This window comes from Triticum urartu, chromosome 7A (genome assembly GCF_056163025.1).
Source record: "Triticum urartu cultivar PI428250 chromosome 7A, HENAU_Tu73, whole genome shotgun sequence".
NCBI lineage: Eukaryota > Viridiplantae > Streptophyta > Magnoliopsida > Poales > Poaceae > Triticum > Triticum urartu.
This window is the reverse complement of record NC_141879.1, coordinates 587,540,360-587,556,069: the sequence shown is the minus strand read 5'-3', so window position 1 is coordinate 587,556,069 and position 15,710 is coordinate 587,540,360. Positions and strand designations below refer to the sequence as shown.

The 15,710-nt window shown below is 46.3% G+C and overlaps 1 protein-coding gene across 1 annotated transcript; it reads left to right on the top strand.

Annotated features, from left to right (window-relative positions):
• Window positions 1–5,725: 5,725 nt before the first annotated feature.
• LOC147960568 (uncharacterized) lies at window positions 5,726–11,414 on the top strand. The gene is made up of 2 exons (XM_087536252.1): window positions 5,726–6,088; window positions 11,361–11,414. Exons 1-2 carry the CDS (start codon window positions 5,726–5,728, stop codon window positions 11,412–11,414), a joined length of 417 nt encoding a protein of 138 aa, XP_087392378.1.
• Window positions 11,415–15,710: the final 4,296 nt, after the last annotated feature.

Sequence of the window (15,710 nt, the reverse complement as noted above, 5' to 3'; positions counted from 1 at the left end):
TTGTTATCCGGAGTGCAATTCTTTCTTCCGAATCATTGGAGGTGGTATTATGTCATTCTTGATAATTTGAGTTCATGTTTCATGATTCACATGTTATTAAGAATGAGGTATTTTAAATCCACCAATCTCGTCATTGGGGTTACCTTGGGTTATATTTCACCTAAAACTTTCCCTAAGGTTTGTTGCTATTAATGGTGATAATATATGATCCAAGTTCTTCATCTATCCTCCCAGTGAAATACTTTCTCGTCTCTTTGTTCATTCCAATCCAATTCCTTTCCCGTGAGTGACAGGCTTGTCACCTCATAATTTGAGACGTATTCCATAAGACCATATCAAGCTTATCTTTTCGTTGTTGATAATCCAACAACTCTGTTCTAGCCTCGGTTGTAAGCGTGCGCTGCCAAGATCTTGGTTTCTACTTCGTTCATTCCATTCCATTCTTCATTTTGTTTCGGAGGCTTTGTGATGTTGCTCTCTTCAACCCATCTTCTTGTTTTGTCAGGATCGTGTTCTTTTCTTGGTTTATCCGTTTAACCGGAGTGTCGTGCCCCTTTTAAAGTTCTTTCTACTTATCTTTTCTTGCATCTCTTTTCATTCAGAGTGCTGCTCAAAGTTGTTCTTCCTTGTTCTTCTTTGATAACGGAGTGTTTTCAACTTCGTTCATCTTAGTTGTATTTTTTTCTCGAAATTGTTCAACCTCACAAGGTTCTTTGGTCTCACTCGTTTGTCAAAGGAGCAACTTAGTTTTACCTCTTCTCTTTCTCTTCTGTTTGCCCTCCGGTGCCATTCTAGATCTCGGGACGAGATCCTCTCGTAGTGGTGGAGTGTCGTAACGCCCCGAGACCAATGTGCCAGTTGTCGTCCAGTTATTCGCCGTCGTTGCCATGTCATTTGCTTGCGTGTTGCATCTTATCATGTCATCATGTGCATTGCATCATCATGTTTTCAAAACTTGCATCAGTCCCGGTCTCCTCGTTCCGTCCGTTGTCCCTTCTGAGCCCAGACACACTTGCACGCGCCCGCGGCACGTCTGAAATATTATTTTATAAGTGGACGGAAAATGTTCTCGGAATGGGTTGAAAGTTGGCATGCGGTGTTGTTATGTTGCCAGTAGGCCGCCTGCCAAATTTCATCGCATTCGGAGTCCGTTTGACGCCCCAACGGTTAACTATAGCGGCAGTATAGCCGGTCTAACGTCGGACGTTTTCAGTCTCCGGAAACAGTCGCCGGGCCTCCCTCTCTTCTTTTCTCTCAGCTCGAGACCTTCTACACAGCCCACTACCTACCGCCAGGTCCAACCTAACCTCTCTCGTCAGCCCGCGGCCCTCCTCAAGTGCGCGTCCGAAAATTGTCCCGGACCCGACCCGAGCAGTCGACACCGTCGTGTCCGGATCATCCCCAAACATCTACAAAACGTCTCCATTTTGTTAATTGGACTTCCTAACATATTTTTCTCGACCGCCCGATTTCAATCAGAGGGTCCGAATCTACCCTAAACCCCTCCTCTTTTCTTATATAAGAGACTACTAGTCTAAATCTGGACAAACCCTAAAATTAAGGACCCTTGTCCCATCCATCCTCCTGCCCGCCGCCACCGACCTGCCTTGGGATCCCCTCATTCCTTCCCGAGCCAACTCAGCGCCGCCACCCACCATCCTCGAGCGGCACGCCTGCCCGATCCACCACCGCATCAAGCTGTATCAGCAGCTCCAGGAACCCATCGCTCCACTCCCTTTCTCTCCTCCCGCGGTGTCCGAGCACCTCCTGGAGCCCGACCTCGCGCGCCGCCTCCTGGCTCCCCTCGTCAGCCAGGAGCCCCATCCCCGAGCTCCAGATCGAGATGAGCTCGATCCCGAGCAGCCAGCCATCTCCAGCCTCGAGCAGTTGGCCACCAAAGTCCCAGGAATCCCGAGGAGCCCCATCATTCCCAAGGCCGACGCCTCAAGCTTGTCTCCGTTGGGTCCGCGCCCGCGCCCTGTTCCTGGGTGCCTCTGCCCAGATCCACCGCCTGTGAGTCCCACCTCGCCGTACCTGCGCTGCCGTGCCTCTTCGTTCAGCCGCAGCAAACCCTGGCCTCCTTCGCATCGCGGTGACCGCATGCTTTCAACCCCGCTGCCGCAAGGATGAGCCCCATGCCGAAGATGCCTCTTCTCGCACACGGGTCAAGGATCCGGTCGTTCCCCTCCTTCCCGGACGTCCCTCGCTGACGCCAAGCCATGGCCGCGCGCCAAGCTTCTGTTGCGGCCGCCGCAAGAGACGACAGCGCCAAGTCCCGCTCCCTGTGTCCTCTGCATCGCAGCCGCGGGGAGGCCTCTGCTTCTTCTACGTTGACCACGACTCGCTCAAGCCCGCGCCTGGGCTGCCTCCTCCCTCCAGCGCCCCAAGGCCCAGCCTGCTCCAGCTCCTCACCGGCCCAACTCCAGATCTGGCCTCTGACCCAATGTGAGCAGCTCCCCAATCCAGATTGCAGATTCGGCCCGATTGTGTTTTTTTTCCTCCCCTGCGAATTTTTCCAATTATCCTGAAAACTGCATGTTTACAGATTGCCCCTCATGTTCATGCATGTAATAGCTAATTTAACCATGCATCGGATTAAAATGTCTTCATATATGTAAAATGCTTAGAATTTTGTGTAGTTTCATAATATGCCATTTTCAATCATGTTAAAAATGTTTAAAATGATGTTTGCTTATATTTTGCCCCTATGCCATGTAAAAATGCTTTACTTCATAATTAAATAACCGTAGCTCCGATTTAAATAATCTTTATATGTAAATGGGGTAGAAAAATGCCTAGTTTAACTTGGTTCACTTACTTTGCATGTTTAATAACTCTAAAATTATGATTAGGGCAGAACAGTACCAAACCTTAAAATATGCATATGAGGATTTAGCGGAATTGTTGTTCGTTGCTTCCGGCCTCATTTAAACTTGACTAGATAGGTAGTTTTACTTTGCTTCACCCTCTTACCATGTTTAAAAACATTTAATATTGTTGGGTACATAAACAAGATCGAACTAAATAACTTGTTGTGGTGTTTCGTCAATATGCAACTCGTTGCATATTGAGCTCCACTTAACTTGTAGTGTTGTTTGTGCATTTTGCCATTCCATGTTTCATTAAACCGGACATGCATCATACTTGATTGTGCATCATGCCATGCTTATGTGGTGGTTGTTTACTATGTTGTGTGCTTCTTTCCGGTGTTTGCTTCTTCGGGTTGGTTCCGGTAACGTCGCGTTTGTGAGGACTCGTTCGTCTACGTCCGTTTGTCTTCTTCATGGACTCGTTCTTCTTCCTTGCGGGATCTCAGGCAAGATGATCATACCCTCGAAATCACTACTATCTTTGCTTTATTAGATGCTCGCTCTTTTGCTATGCCTATGTTGCGATACCTACCACTTGCTTATCATGCCACCCATATTGTTGAATCAAGCCTCTAACCCACCTTGTCCTAGCAAACCGTTGTTTGGCTATGTTACCGCTTTGCTCAGCCCCTCTTATAGCATTGATAGTTGCAGGTGAAGATTGAAGTTTGTTCCTTGTTGGAACATGGAGATGTTGTTCCTTGTTGGAACATGTTTACTTGTTGGGATATCACAATATATCTTATTTAATTAATGCATCTATATACTTGGTAAAGGGTGGAAGGCTCGGCCTTATGCCTGGTGTTTTGTTCCACTCTTGCCGCCCTAGTTTCCGTCATATCGGTGTTATGTTCCCGGATTTTGCGTTCCTTACGCGGTTGGGTTATAATGGGAACCCCTTGACAGTTCGCTTTGAATAAAACTCCTTCAGCAAGGTCCAACCTTGGTTTTACCATTTGCCACCTAGCCTTTTTCCCTTGGGAGTCGCGCATCCCGAGGGTCATCTTTATTTTAACCCCCCCCCCCCCCGGGCCAGTGCTTGTCTAAGTGTTGGTCCAAACTAGAGCCACTTGCGGCGCCACCTCGGGGAAACTTGAGGGTTGGTTTTAGCTGTACGTAGTGTTCATCCCGTGTTGCCCTGAGAACGAGATATGTGCAGCTCCTATCAGGATGTCGGCACATCGGGCGGTCTTGCTGGACTTGTTTTACCATTATCGAGGATGTCTTGAAGAACCGGGATACCGAGTCTGATCGGAATGTCTCGGGAGGAGGTATATTCCTTCATTGACCATGAGAGCTTGTCATGGGCTAAGTTGGGACACCCCTGCAGGGATTTGAACTTTCGAAAGCCGTGCCCGCGGTTATGGGCAGATGGGAATTTGTTAATGTCCGGTTGTAGATAACTTGAACCTTAACTTAATTAAAATGAGTCAACTGCGTGTGTAACTGTGATGGTCTCTTTCCGGCGGAGTCCGGGAAGTGACCACGGTGTTGGAGTTATGCTTGATGTAGGTTGTTTTAGGATCACTTCTTGATCATACTTTCTCGACCGTGCCTTGCCTTCTCTTCTCGCTCTCATTTGCGTATGTTAGCCACCATATATGCTAGTCGCTTGCTGCAGCTCCACCTCATACCTTTTACCTTGCCCATAAGCTTAAATAGTCTTGATCGCGAGGGTGCGAGATTGCTGAGTCCCCGTGGCTCACAGATACTTCCAAAACCAGCTTGCAGGTGCCGATGAGTCCGTACAGATGACGCAACCAAGCTCAGGAGGTGCTCGATGAAGATCTTGTCCTTTGTGCGGTTTCGTTCTAGTTGATCAGTAGTGGAGCCCAGTTGGGGTCGATCGAGGGACCTTTGTCGCATTTGGGGTTCTTCTTTATTTTGGTTCCGTAGTCGGACCTTGTTTGTATCTGGATGATGTAATGCTTTATTCATGTATTGTGTGAAGTGGCGATTGTAAGCCAACTATGTATCTCTTTTCCCTTATGTATTACATGGGTTGTTTGCGAAGATTACCTCGCTTGCGACATTGCTTTCAATGCGGTTATGCCTTAAGTCGTGCTTCGACATGTAGGAGATATAGCCGCATCAAGGGCATTACAATCTTGCACTACATTTACCAGACATTCCGTACCATATCCATTTCTTTGATACTCTGAGAGGGCCGGGATGAAAGAGTAACTGATTGGAACTGAAGCAAATAGTGTCTTGCCTTTTGGGTATCTCCGGGCCAAATACGACGCCGACGAAAGATGGCGTTTTCGAGCGGCATGAGCGGCGGCGACCACGACGTGAGATGGCGGGTCTCGTATGCTGCCGATCTCATCTCACGCACGCTCAGGTTCGACGACGGCATCCTCACGTTGCGCTGGGAGGCTCTCCGACTGGTCCTCACGGATCAGCGGGGCGTGATGGTGGACGCACATTTCCTATGCGAGGGGGAGGAAATCGACATTGGGTACGTGATTTCGCTTCCTTGTTACCTGGTGAGGGTTCGGGATCGGCTGCCGGCGTTAAACACCCGTCGGTGCACGGAGGAGACGTGGGCATCGCGGCGGTACACAGGAGCGCGGTGACGTGTGCGGGTGGGGCGAGCCGACCCGAGACAAACCCGCTCGTGGCACCGAGCCCACCAATGGCGGATGCGCGACACGTGGGGGGAGTCCACCCACCCCCGCGGGGCAGCAGCGCTGGTATAAAGCCCCGACCGCACCGATCCTTGACCTAGAGACCTCCTTCTCCCACTTCTGGGCGGCGACCCAAGATCCAGAAATCCAGATTCGTTCGAGTGGTGGGAGGGTAAGGTAGGCGGAGACCCTAGATCGTTTGCAGCCATGGTGTTGTCCTCTTCCATGGCGAACGACGCGGGGCGCGGCCACCACGGAGAGCGACGCGGAGGAGGCAGGGCCGGGCGCATGGACTGCGGAGGAGGGCGGCAGGCTGGCCGCGGCAACGGCCGGGGAGGCGACCGGAGCAAGTTCTCCTCGAGGCGTGAAGAAGGCGACAGCTATGGCTTCTCGACATCGTCCAACATCGTGTCGGTGGAGGATTCTGCGCGCTGGGATGAAGCAGCGACGACCAATCGCAGAGAGATCCAGAGCGGTGGTGTCTGGGTGCAGAAGGCCCAGGCGTCATCAGGCTCGGGCGGCGACACCGCCAGAAAGCAACCTCATCTGCCGTCTGATCGTCCTCAGCGGAAGCAGCCCCCTGCTCAGGTGCCTCCTGCCAAAAAAGCAGATACGTGTCTCATTTGCAAATCTCGTGAACACTCCCCTACTCGCTGTCTGCAAGCCTACTGCGAGAGATGCAAGAAATTAGGGCATCTAGCTTCTGTGTGCGTGGAGTTTTTGCCCTGGGAATGTGCTGCACCCATGTGTGCATTCCAGTCCAAGGGACAGGGGTTTTACTATATCCACGACTCCTGTTCCGCTAATCAACAAAAAGCTAGGGCCAACAATATTGTGGTTACTATTGTTGAAGGTGAAACCTCTATGCGTCAGATGGAGTTAGATCTGTCAGCTTACCTAGCCACTGATTGGCATTGCTCTACTCATGCTATAGGGCCAAGGGTGTTTGTAGTGAAATTTCCTAATCCAAGGGCTGTTGCTCAGATCTGTTATGTGGGGAGGGTGACGCTTAAGACGAGTGGTGCTGTCATTCTTGCCACTCCATGGTCGTCTGCGGTAGGGGCTAAAGGAAAAATGGAGATAGCATGGGTTAATATCAGCAATGTGCCACTTGATAAGAGGAGTGAAAGAAACATTGCATATGTGGCATCACTAGTTGGGGCCCCCTTGGAGGTTGATGCGGCTACTCTGCATCGTCCGACCTCTGCTAGGGTGAGGATTGGGTGCAGGAATGTGGATGAAATTCCTGTGATTGCAGAAGCTGTGCTGGGAGACTATTTTTATGACTTTTTTCTATGAGGTGGAACAAATCCTGGTGAGAGATCCTAATAGGGATGAAAAGACAGTTTAGACACCTGCTGATTTGATGGGAATGCTGATGGGAAGAACTACCCCCTTATGCAACATGGAAAAACAGAGAACAAAACTCATGTTGAACCACCTGTGAAGCTCCTTGCATTGTTTGGGGGGGGGAAGCAGATCCCATCAGGGAGTCGCAAGAGAGTGTAGAGTCTGATGACTCTCTGCATACCACGTTGCTAATTGAAACTATGGCCTATGAGATGGAACAAAATAAAGTAAGCTCCTATGATGTGAATTCATTGACTTGTAACCTGAAAAGTCCCAGAAAATCTTACTCTGATGTCGTTAAAAAATGTCGTCAGGTAAAAGAAGTGAATGGGGATGGTGAGAAGACTGCTACTCCTCGGCAGTACAGGGTTGAGTCACCTGAGGCAGAGATGATCAATGTGGGGCCCCCTGCTCCCCCACTTGTCACGGAGGAAAACCTGCGCTTCAGCCTGAGAAACGCCCACAACATGATGGAGAGGGTGGAGGAGAAGGCAATGGCAGCGGCTAAGAAAAGAGACATCGAAGGTACTACATATAGCCCTAACTCTTTTGAGGCCTTATCTAATCCCGATCTCATTCTTAGAGAAGTTAAAATGGGAGTGAATATTCCTGATAATGATTTTAGTAATGTGGATATCCTTAGAGAACTTGAAAAATGCAGAAACATGGACAAAAAAGTGCAAATGCATAACAGAATGACCCTCGAGGGGGGAAACTTGTGTTAACTAATGCAAAGGGGATCAGACCCCTTTGAATATAGAGTGGGTAGATGTTAATGAGGTGGAAGAGTTGAATTTCACTAAAGTGGGATCTAGAAAAAAAGGGAGAGGAAACCTAGTGTGGTTATAGCAAGACCTACCACCAGAAGTCAAAAAATGGATCCTCTTTGGTAGGGGAAGCTGGTAGTCCTGCTCGTTCTCCTAGCAGGGCTGCCAAAGGGGGGAGGGCTAGAATGAAAAAATCATGAAAGGCCTATTCTGGAATTGTAGAGGAGTAGGTAAAAGAGGGATGGCCACCTGCTTCTCTGACATCATTAAGGACCACTCTCTGGACTTCTTAGGTATTCAGGAAACTAAAAAAAACCTTTGATCAAAAGTATTTGAGGAGAGTTGACCCCTTTGACAGATTTAGTTGGAATTGGATCCCTTCTGTTGGTAAATCAGGTGGTGTGTTGTGTGGGGTCAAAAAAGAGACCCTGGAGGTTGTTTCCTGGAATGCAAGTAAGTACCTCATGCAAGTTGCAGTTCTTGATGTTACCCTCAAGATTATATGGACATTGGTGGTAGTCTATGGGGCGGCACACGACGATAAGAAAGATGAGTTCCTAGATGAGATGATCTCGGTCTGCACCAATGTCAGGACTCCTTATGTGATTGGTGGTGATTTTAACATCCTTTGGGAAAGTTGCGACAAGAATAAAAATCTGCATACATCCCCGTACATGGATAGATTTAACTCTATTATCCAAAACCTTAACCTTAGAGAGATTCACATGGGGGGAGGAAAATATACTTGGACCAACAAACAGAGGCACCCTACTCTGGAGAAATTAGACAGGATCCTAATGAGCCCTGATTGGGAAGATTTATTCCCCTTAGTTACAGTTCGTAAGCTTGTGAGAGATGTGTCTGACCACAACCCCCTGCTGCTCTCATCCAACCCCACTGATAAGGGGGCTCCTCATAGGGGAGAGTTCAGATTTGAGCTGAGCTGGTTAAAAAATGAGGATTTTTATCATAAAGCTAAAGAGATATGGGAACAGCCTGCGTATTCTGTAGACCCTATTAACATCCTGAATATAAAGTTGAAACGTATTAAAAAATACTTTAAAGGTTGGGGCTCGCATGCTTTTGGGCATGCCAGAAAAAGGAAAAAGTGGATTAAACAAGAGTTGGAGGAGATAGAGAAAAAGGAAGAGAATGGACCCCTGGACCCAGAAACCTATGAGAAGAGGACCATCCTGTGTATAGAATTTTATGAGATTCTTGCAGAGGAGGAGCTGTTTTGGCTACAACATTCAAATGAAAGGTGGCTTCTGAAAGGAGACCAGAACGCGGCTTATTTTCATCGGATAGCCAATGGCAGGAAAAGAAAAACACTATACACTCTTTGGACGATGGGGAGAAAGTTATAGAAGGCACTAAGAACCTGTTGGGTCATGCAACAACCTTTTACAAAGACCTATTTGGCCCTGCGAGGGGGAATTTATTTCATATGTATCCTGATACGTGGTCTAGCAGTGAGAAACTCACCGTGGATGACAATGATACACTGACTAAAGCCTTTACTGAGGAGGAAGTAATAAAGGCCTTGTTTAGTATGGAAAGTGATAGAGCCCCAGGCCCCGACAGTATCCCGACAGAATTTTATAAGCATTGTTGGGACTTTGTAAAAAAAGATATTATGCGGATGTTTGAAGCCTTCTATGATAATACCCTAGATGTGGCCTGACTGAACTATGGTATTATCACTCTAATACCAAAGTTGAATGGGGCGAGAAAGATCCAGCAGTACCGCCCCATATGTCTCCTTAGATGCCCTTACAAGCTGATTACGAAGGTTCTGGATAACCAAGTGGCTAACTTTTCTCACAAATTGATTAGCAAATATCAAAATGCTTTCATAAAACACAGAAACATTATGGATGGGATCCTTACTCTTCATGAGGTGTTACACCATACCCACCATAAAAAGAAGGTGGAGATTGTTCTTAAGTTGGATTTCGAGAAAGCCTGTGATAAGATAAATTGGGACTTTCTTTTAGAATGTCATCGAAACCATGGTTTTGGCCCGACTTGGTGCGGCTAGGTGGAGAAGATACTGCACAATGGCACCCTGAGCATTAAGCTTAATAATGAAGTAGGACCCTACTTTCAGAGTCACAAAGGGGTCCGGCAGGGCGACCCTTACTCCCCCTTCTTGTTTAACTTGGCTATTGAAACCCTTTTGAAGATGGTCACTAACGCTCAAAAAGAAAACTTGATTACTGGCCTCGCGCCGGACTTAATTGAGGGAGGGGTAGCAATATTGCAGTATGCGGATGATAGGGTGATCTGTTTTGAACATAATAATGAGGCTGCTGTCAACCTGAAACTGCTGCTATACATGCTTGAACTTATGTCTGGATTGAAGATCAATTTTCTGAAAAGTGAAATCCTATGTGTAGGGGGAGACAATGAGGTGATATCTTACTATGCAGACTTGTTCAATTGTAGCATCAGCCATTTCCCCATGAAGTACCTTGGGGTGTCGGTTAGTTGCTCAAACTTACGTAGCCTAGATTGGGATTTTGTGGATGAAAGATTCCTCAAGTGCTGTGAATCGTGAATTGGCAATGCAGCCTCCTCGGGAGGGCATCTCATTCTCCTTAACTCCTCTTTAACTAGCATTGTGTACTTCTACATGTCCATGTTCCTAATAGCTAAGGGAGTGATTAGTAAACTGGATAAACATCACAAGCGTTTTCTCTGGCAAGAACATGATGGACGCAAGCGGTATCACTTGGTCAAATGGTCCAGAATTTGTCGATCGAAAGAGAAGGGGGGCCTGGGGGTGAAAGATTTACGTAAACAGAATATAAGTCTGCTCACCAAGTGGTGGTGGAAGTTAGAGACCCGGAATGGGCTTTGGCAGGAGGTGATCCGGGAAAAATATTTCAAAAAGGATACGGTGGCATCCATTAAGACCCGATTTGGGGACTCTCCCATCTGGAAAGCCATCATGAAAGTTAAGGAGCACTATATGATTGGCAGAAAAGTAATCTTGAACTCTAGCAATCTTGCCAGATTGTGGTTGGATCCTTTTGGCGATGAGCAACCGATATATTCCAGTTTCCTGTTCTATTCAGCATATGTAATAATCAAGCGATAATGGTGGCTATGTTCAGGGAGAATGTGGAGGTGAACTTCTTTAGAAGAAGTCTCAACCCCACACTTCTCAAACAATGGGGGGAGGTGTGAGATAAGGTGCGGGACTGGCCCCTATCTAACGATCCAGATCAGGTTGTTTGGTCCCTGGGGAAGAAGAAAAATTTTACCACAAAATCCATTTATGAATACTTGGAGAGACCCCTAGATGGATGCAACTTTAGATGGATTTGGAGAGCAAAAATTCCCCTAAAAATTCAGATTTTTTGTGGCAATTGTTTCAGGATTCTGTCCTGACCAGGGATGTAATGTGCAGACGCGGGTGGCTGGGAAGGCCCGTGTGCGCCTTCTGTGATGGCAGAGAAACCTTTCAGCACCTCTTCTTTACCTGCCCTGTCGCTACAGTTATGTGGAGAACAGTGGGGTGTGTTTTGGGCACTGAGTGTTTCCCTAACAACTTGTGGCAATACTTTGATTGGTGCATTGTTACCTGCCTGATGGTGAGAGGTTTTACACGTTTGGCCTGGCTGCGTTATGCTGGGTGATGTGGAACTGTCGTAACAAAAGAATCTTCGAATTCAAGGATTTGAAGTCTCCTTTTGAGGTGATATATTCTGCTTGTGGATACATATCTTATTGGGCAGGTCTACTGTCGGGTGAAGATCGGGAGGCGATGGAGCGTGGATCGAAGATGCTAAGGATCAACGCCACAAACATGATGAGAATCTGTGCAGCACCAAGAGATGCGACACGGAGCGGGTGAAAGTTGAAGTTCAGGTGGCCAAGGGCGGGAGGCAGTGCTTCTTCTTCTCCGCTTGTGCTTCTTTTGGCTCCTATACCCCGGTCATGGCGCATGAAGTTGGCGTTTTGGTGAAAGACTAGTTTGGTTATGTGAGTGGTTCATGCTCCTGCGCGAGCTTTTGTGTGGGTGGCCTATCTGAATCAGGTTTGTAATGGCTGAACTTTTCTGGTCGTAGCTTCGTAGGTGTCACTGGGTTTTTGCCCCATGGTGGGCTGCCCGATGACGGGTGCCCATCGTGGGTTTGCCAGTGATGCGTTGAACCCGCTTCCCCTTTCTAGGTTTCCTGGATCTTTCGAAGTGATGTTATTTCTGTTATGAGAGTAATGGAAAGGGGTAATGCCCGGTTCAAAAAAAAGAGTAACTGATTGTGGTAAGAGTTTTCCTTCTTGTCAGTTGATGGTGTTACAAGAGTTAAATGCACAGTTGAGTTGTAGCTTTCAGAAATTCAACTTGATTACTTGACCGGTTAGATCATATCTGATGACTACGGTGGTTTGCCTCAAATAACTGGGGGGGTTACAACTTACAATGTAGTCAAATCGCTTCAACTATTCTGCTCGGGTAGTTCCGAAGCCAACATGGCCGAACGGCCATAGGAACGTCCTAGATTAGCTAGCTCATGGCTTGCAATATTTTTCTCATGCATGGCTCAACAAAAGTTGACTTGCAATATTTTGCTTATAACTAAGATATATCTTTCAGCAAGACAATTACCAAGCTTTCCAGCCAGATGGGTGTATCGGGATCGATGTGTCCACTCACACTGATCATAGAGTCTGACTTCAGGCTGAGATAGCTATTTGTCTTAGCCTATAGTTTTTTTTTCTTTGAGCATAGTTATTATTTTCATTTTAGTTGCTTAGGACATCAATTAATATTTCTTGTTAGATCTCGCGTACTAGACTTGCAGTGCAAGGATGTACAAGGTCATGTGCTAAACCAAGTGAGATGCCAAAGCAGGTTTGCAACATGGCTATACGATCATAATCTCGAATGACATTATAACATGGGTTGCCGGCTATGTCATGTGCTGTCCTGCGCGCTGAAGTGCTCAGATGCTTCAGAGTTCTGGGACTTGGTGAGGACCTTAAAACAGAGTATCATATAGTGTTATTGTACTTGGCGGCTCACATTATAAATAAAAAGACATACCTACCTTTCCATATCGCACGGAGCTCACTCAAGACCTCGGCAGAAAAGGATGAGAAAGCCATAGGAAAGAGAGGCAGAGGGAAGGGATCACCATTCAAGCTTGAAGCTCGTCACAAGCCCAATCACACGACTTGATAGAACCAAGACAAATTACCTAGTGTGGCTTGAAGACGACGTGGACATAGTACCTAAGAAGAGGTCTTTTACAATACCCTAGAATGCTTATGGGCCATCCATTCCTTCTAATCAAATGGATAATACTTAGGTGGAACTTAGAGGCTTTGGGACAATACTCGGCAAGCTCGGCTTACGCCGTGCAATTCCAAGGTAGGGTGCAAGTTGATTGGCAGAATTTTATCTGGGAGGCAAAGGTGCCTGGATGCATTAAGATCTTCACCTGGCTCCTCCTGGAAAACCGCCTGTGGACTTGCGACAGGCTACAAAGGCGTGGCTGGCTGAAGAACTACTTCTGCCCTTTGTGTGTTCGCAACCTGGAAACAGCGCACCGTCTCATCTGGAGTCGCCCACTAGCCCGTGAGGTTTGGGAAAGGGTAGCTGCATGGCGAGGGTGCCAACAGTTTCACCCACGGCAACAGGTGCAAGAAGAAAGCGTTATCGTCACACTCCAACGGATGGTGGCAAGCACCTAGCCGGCTCAACGAAGGGCCAGCACTGCCACCATGCTCTTAACATGCTGGGAGATTTGACAAGAGAGAAATCGGTGTGTGTTCAAGGGAAAGACACCTTCAGCGCAAGACATCATCAAGGCCATTGAGCACTCCATCGAGCTTTGGCAGCAAGCGGGAGCAATTCATCTGGAGAGACACTTTTGGGATCCACCATAAAAATTTAAAGCACAAGTCCTTCCGGGGTTTACCGTGTTGTAACCTAACTAGTCCTAGGACCCTCACCCCACCCTTTGTATTTCCCCACTGCTTTCTTCTTATCAATGAAAATCCAGTAATATACTGGATCTTTCAAAGAAAATCAAATGGATAAATTTAATCTGCACTTCAAAACAATTGTAACGGAGTACCGTCCTAAGAAAACAGTGAGTACCCTAATCTTAGGGGTAAAATGGTAATCTCATAGGATCATTTTGTGGCAGTATATATTTTTGTTCAGACTAACTCGTGATTACCCCTAATTTCAAATTGAATGGGACAGTTCATATGCATGTGTTAATGTTGCGGCAACCAAGCAGGTTTTTCGGAGAGGGATGATCGTGCCTATGATCAGCGACCGGAGAGACGACGAGACAACATGATTAGGGTATCCTAGAAAAGCACGGAGTCATGAACAACAACCACGGAAACTTGATGTTCGAAAAGTGAGTACACAACGGGATTCCCCAATCTTGATATTGAATTTTGCACATCGAAGGAGAACTGGAGCATTCTTGTGGTGATGTCGCGTCTCAGTTCTCATTTGTTTGTGATTTACTTCAATCTCCCGATATTTATGGACCTTGCGCTTTTTTGCGGGAAATTTATGGACGTTGCTTGACTGAATGATCCATCAATTTTATAATTCTGATTAATGACCTTGCAATCTGATAAAATGACATGCAAATTTCAAAGTGCAATACGTCGGACACATCGAGAGATACGTATGAGGAGAAGAGGAGGGTGTAGCAGAAGATACCCTGAAGCGCAGCAGCGCCTGAGATGGCACTGCGTGCCATGATGGCTGATGTGCGTGATAGATACGTGTGAGGAGAAGAGGAGGCCGCCGTCAGTCAAGTGCGTGAGATGGGAGGAGACGGTTGGGTGATAATCGGGATAGATTAGGATGGGATTTAATCATAGATTAGCAATTGGAAATGACCACATTACCCCATAAAATGGACGGCCAGATTTACATGGTACTCCCCATCACATCATGGAGTACCGGGGTACCCTAAAACTGGTGCAACTATACTGAAATTAGAACATTGTCATTGACGAAAATCGTATGATGGTTGGAGATAAAGACTAAAACTAATCCACTAATCGCAATATGCATGCAAATAATATTTCTTGCATAATCTTTCTCGTGGTATGTTGTTAACCTTTCTAGTGAACAATATCATTCGAGGAAGTTGATGTAGTGGCATGCAAATAAAAAATGACAAGCTACACAAAGATATAGTACTAAATTAGTGAAGATAAATTTAACCAGCAATATGTGGGCTTTTATCAATTTATATAACTCATTGCTATAAATATGAACAACACTAAAAGGGAACACTTCCGCAGGTCATACATAGATGAACATATTGCATTACATTATATACATGTGGCATATTGTGAATAAAATAGCTATGAAAATTCAAGCATGAGGACAACGTGTGTGTGCAACAAGCATAAACCCTAACCCCCTGCCACTCCTGCTTTAACAGTGCTGCTCTAGCTAACGTTGGGCTGAGGAAGCTATGTTGATTACTATTATTTTTACTGCATCATGGAAGTTGTTTCGCTGAATCCTCCTTGTAGATGATTTTACTAGAAATATTACCAAAGTCACCCAAGAATGGTTGGTGGGTAACATATACTGTGAGTTATGATATGCTACATCGTGACATCATCCCAGTGATTATAGCGGTATCCATCTCCCTTTATAACAAATGGGCTCAATGATAAATAATACTACATATGTTATTTTCATGCTTTAGAGCAAACCAATGTGACCACATCCATCCAACTATGCAAAAAGTCCAGGCAGAGAAACATATGAAGCTCAATGAAAAAGGGACATATCATGACAAGCTATGTGGTGGTCGAATAGGCAGAATATGCATATGGAATCAATAGACTATCCATCTTCCTAGTTTGTTAGCTCCCCCACCCCCTCTTTTTTTGTTCAACTCATTCACATAAGATGGATTGGAATTCTCTGACCTGGGATATGTCTTACCCCTATAAGGGTCATGTTTAATTTGCTTAGGATTAGTTGAGCATTTCCCCGAATAAGATACAATGTATAGTTAATTTATTGTTTCACTTCTGAAATGGTTTGACGTCAGGTAGCCACATCCATGCATTGTAGTTTTTATTGTGAA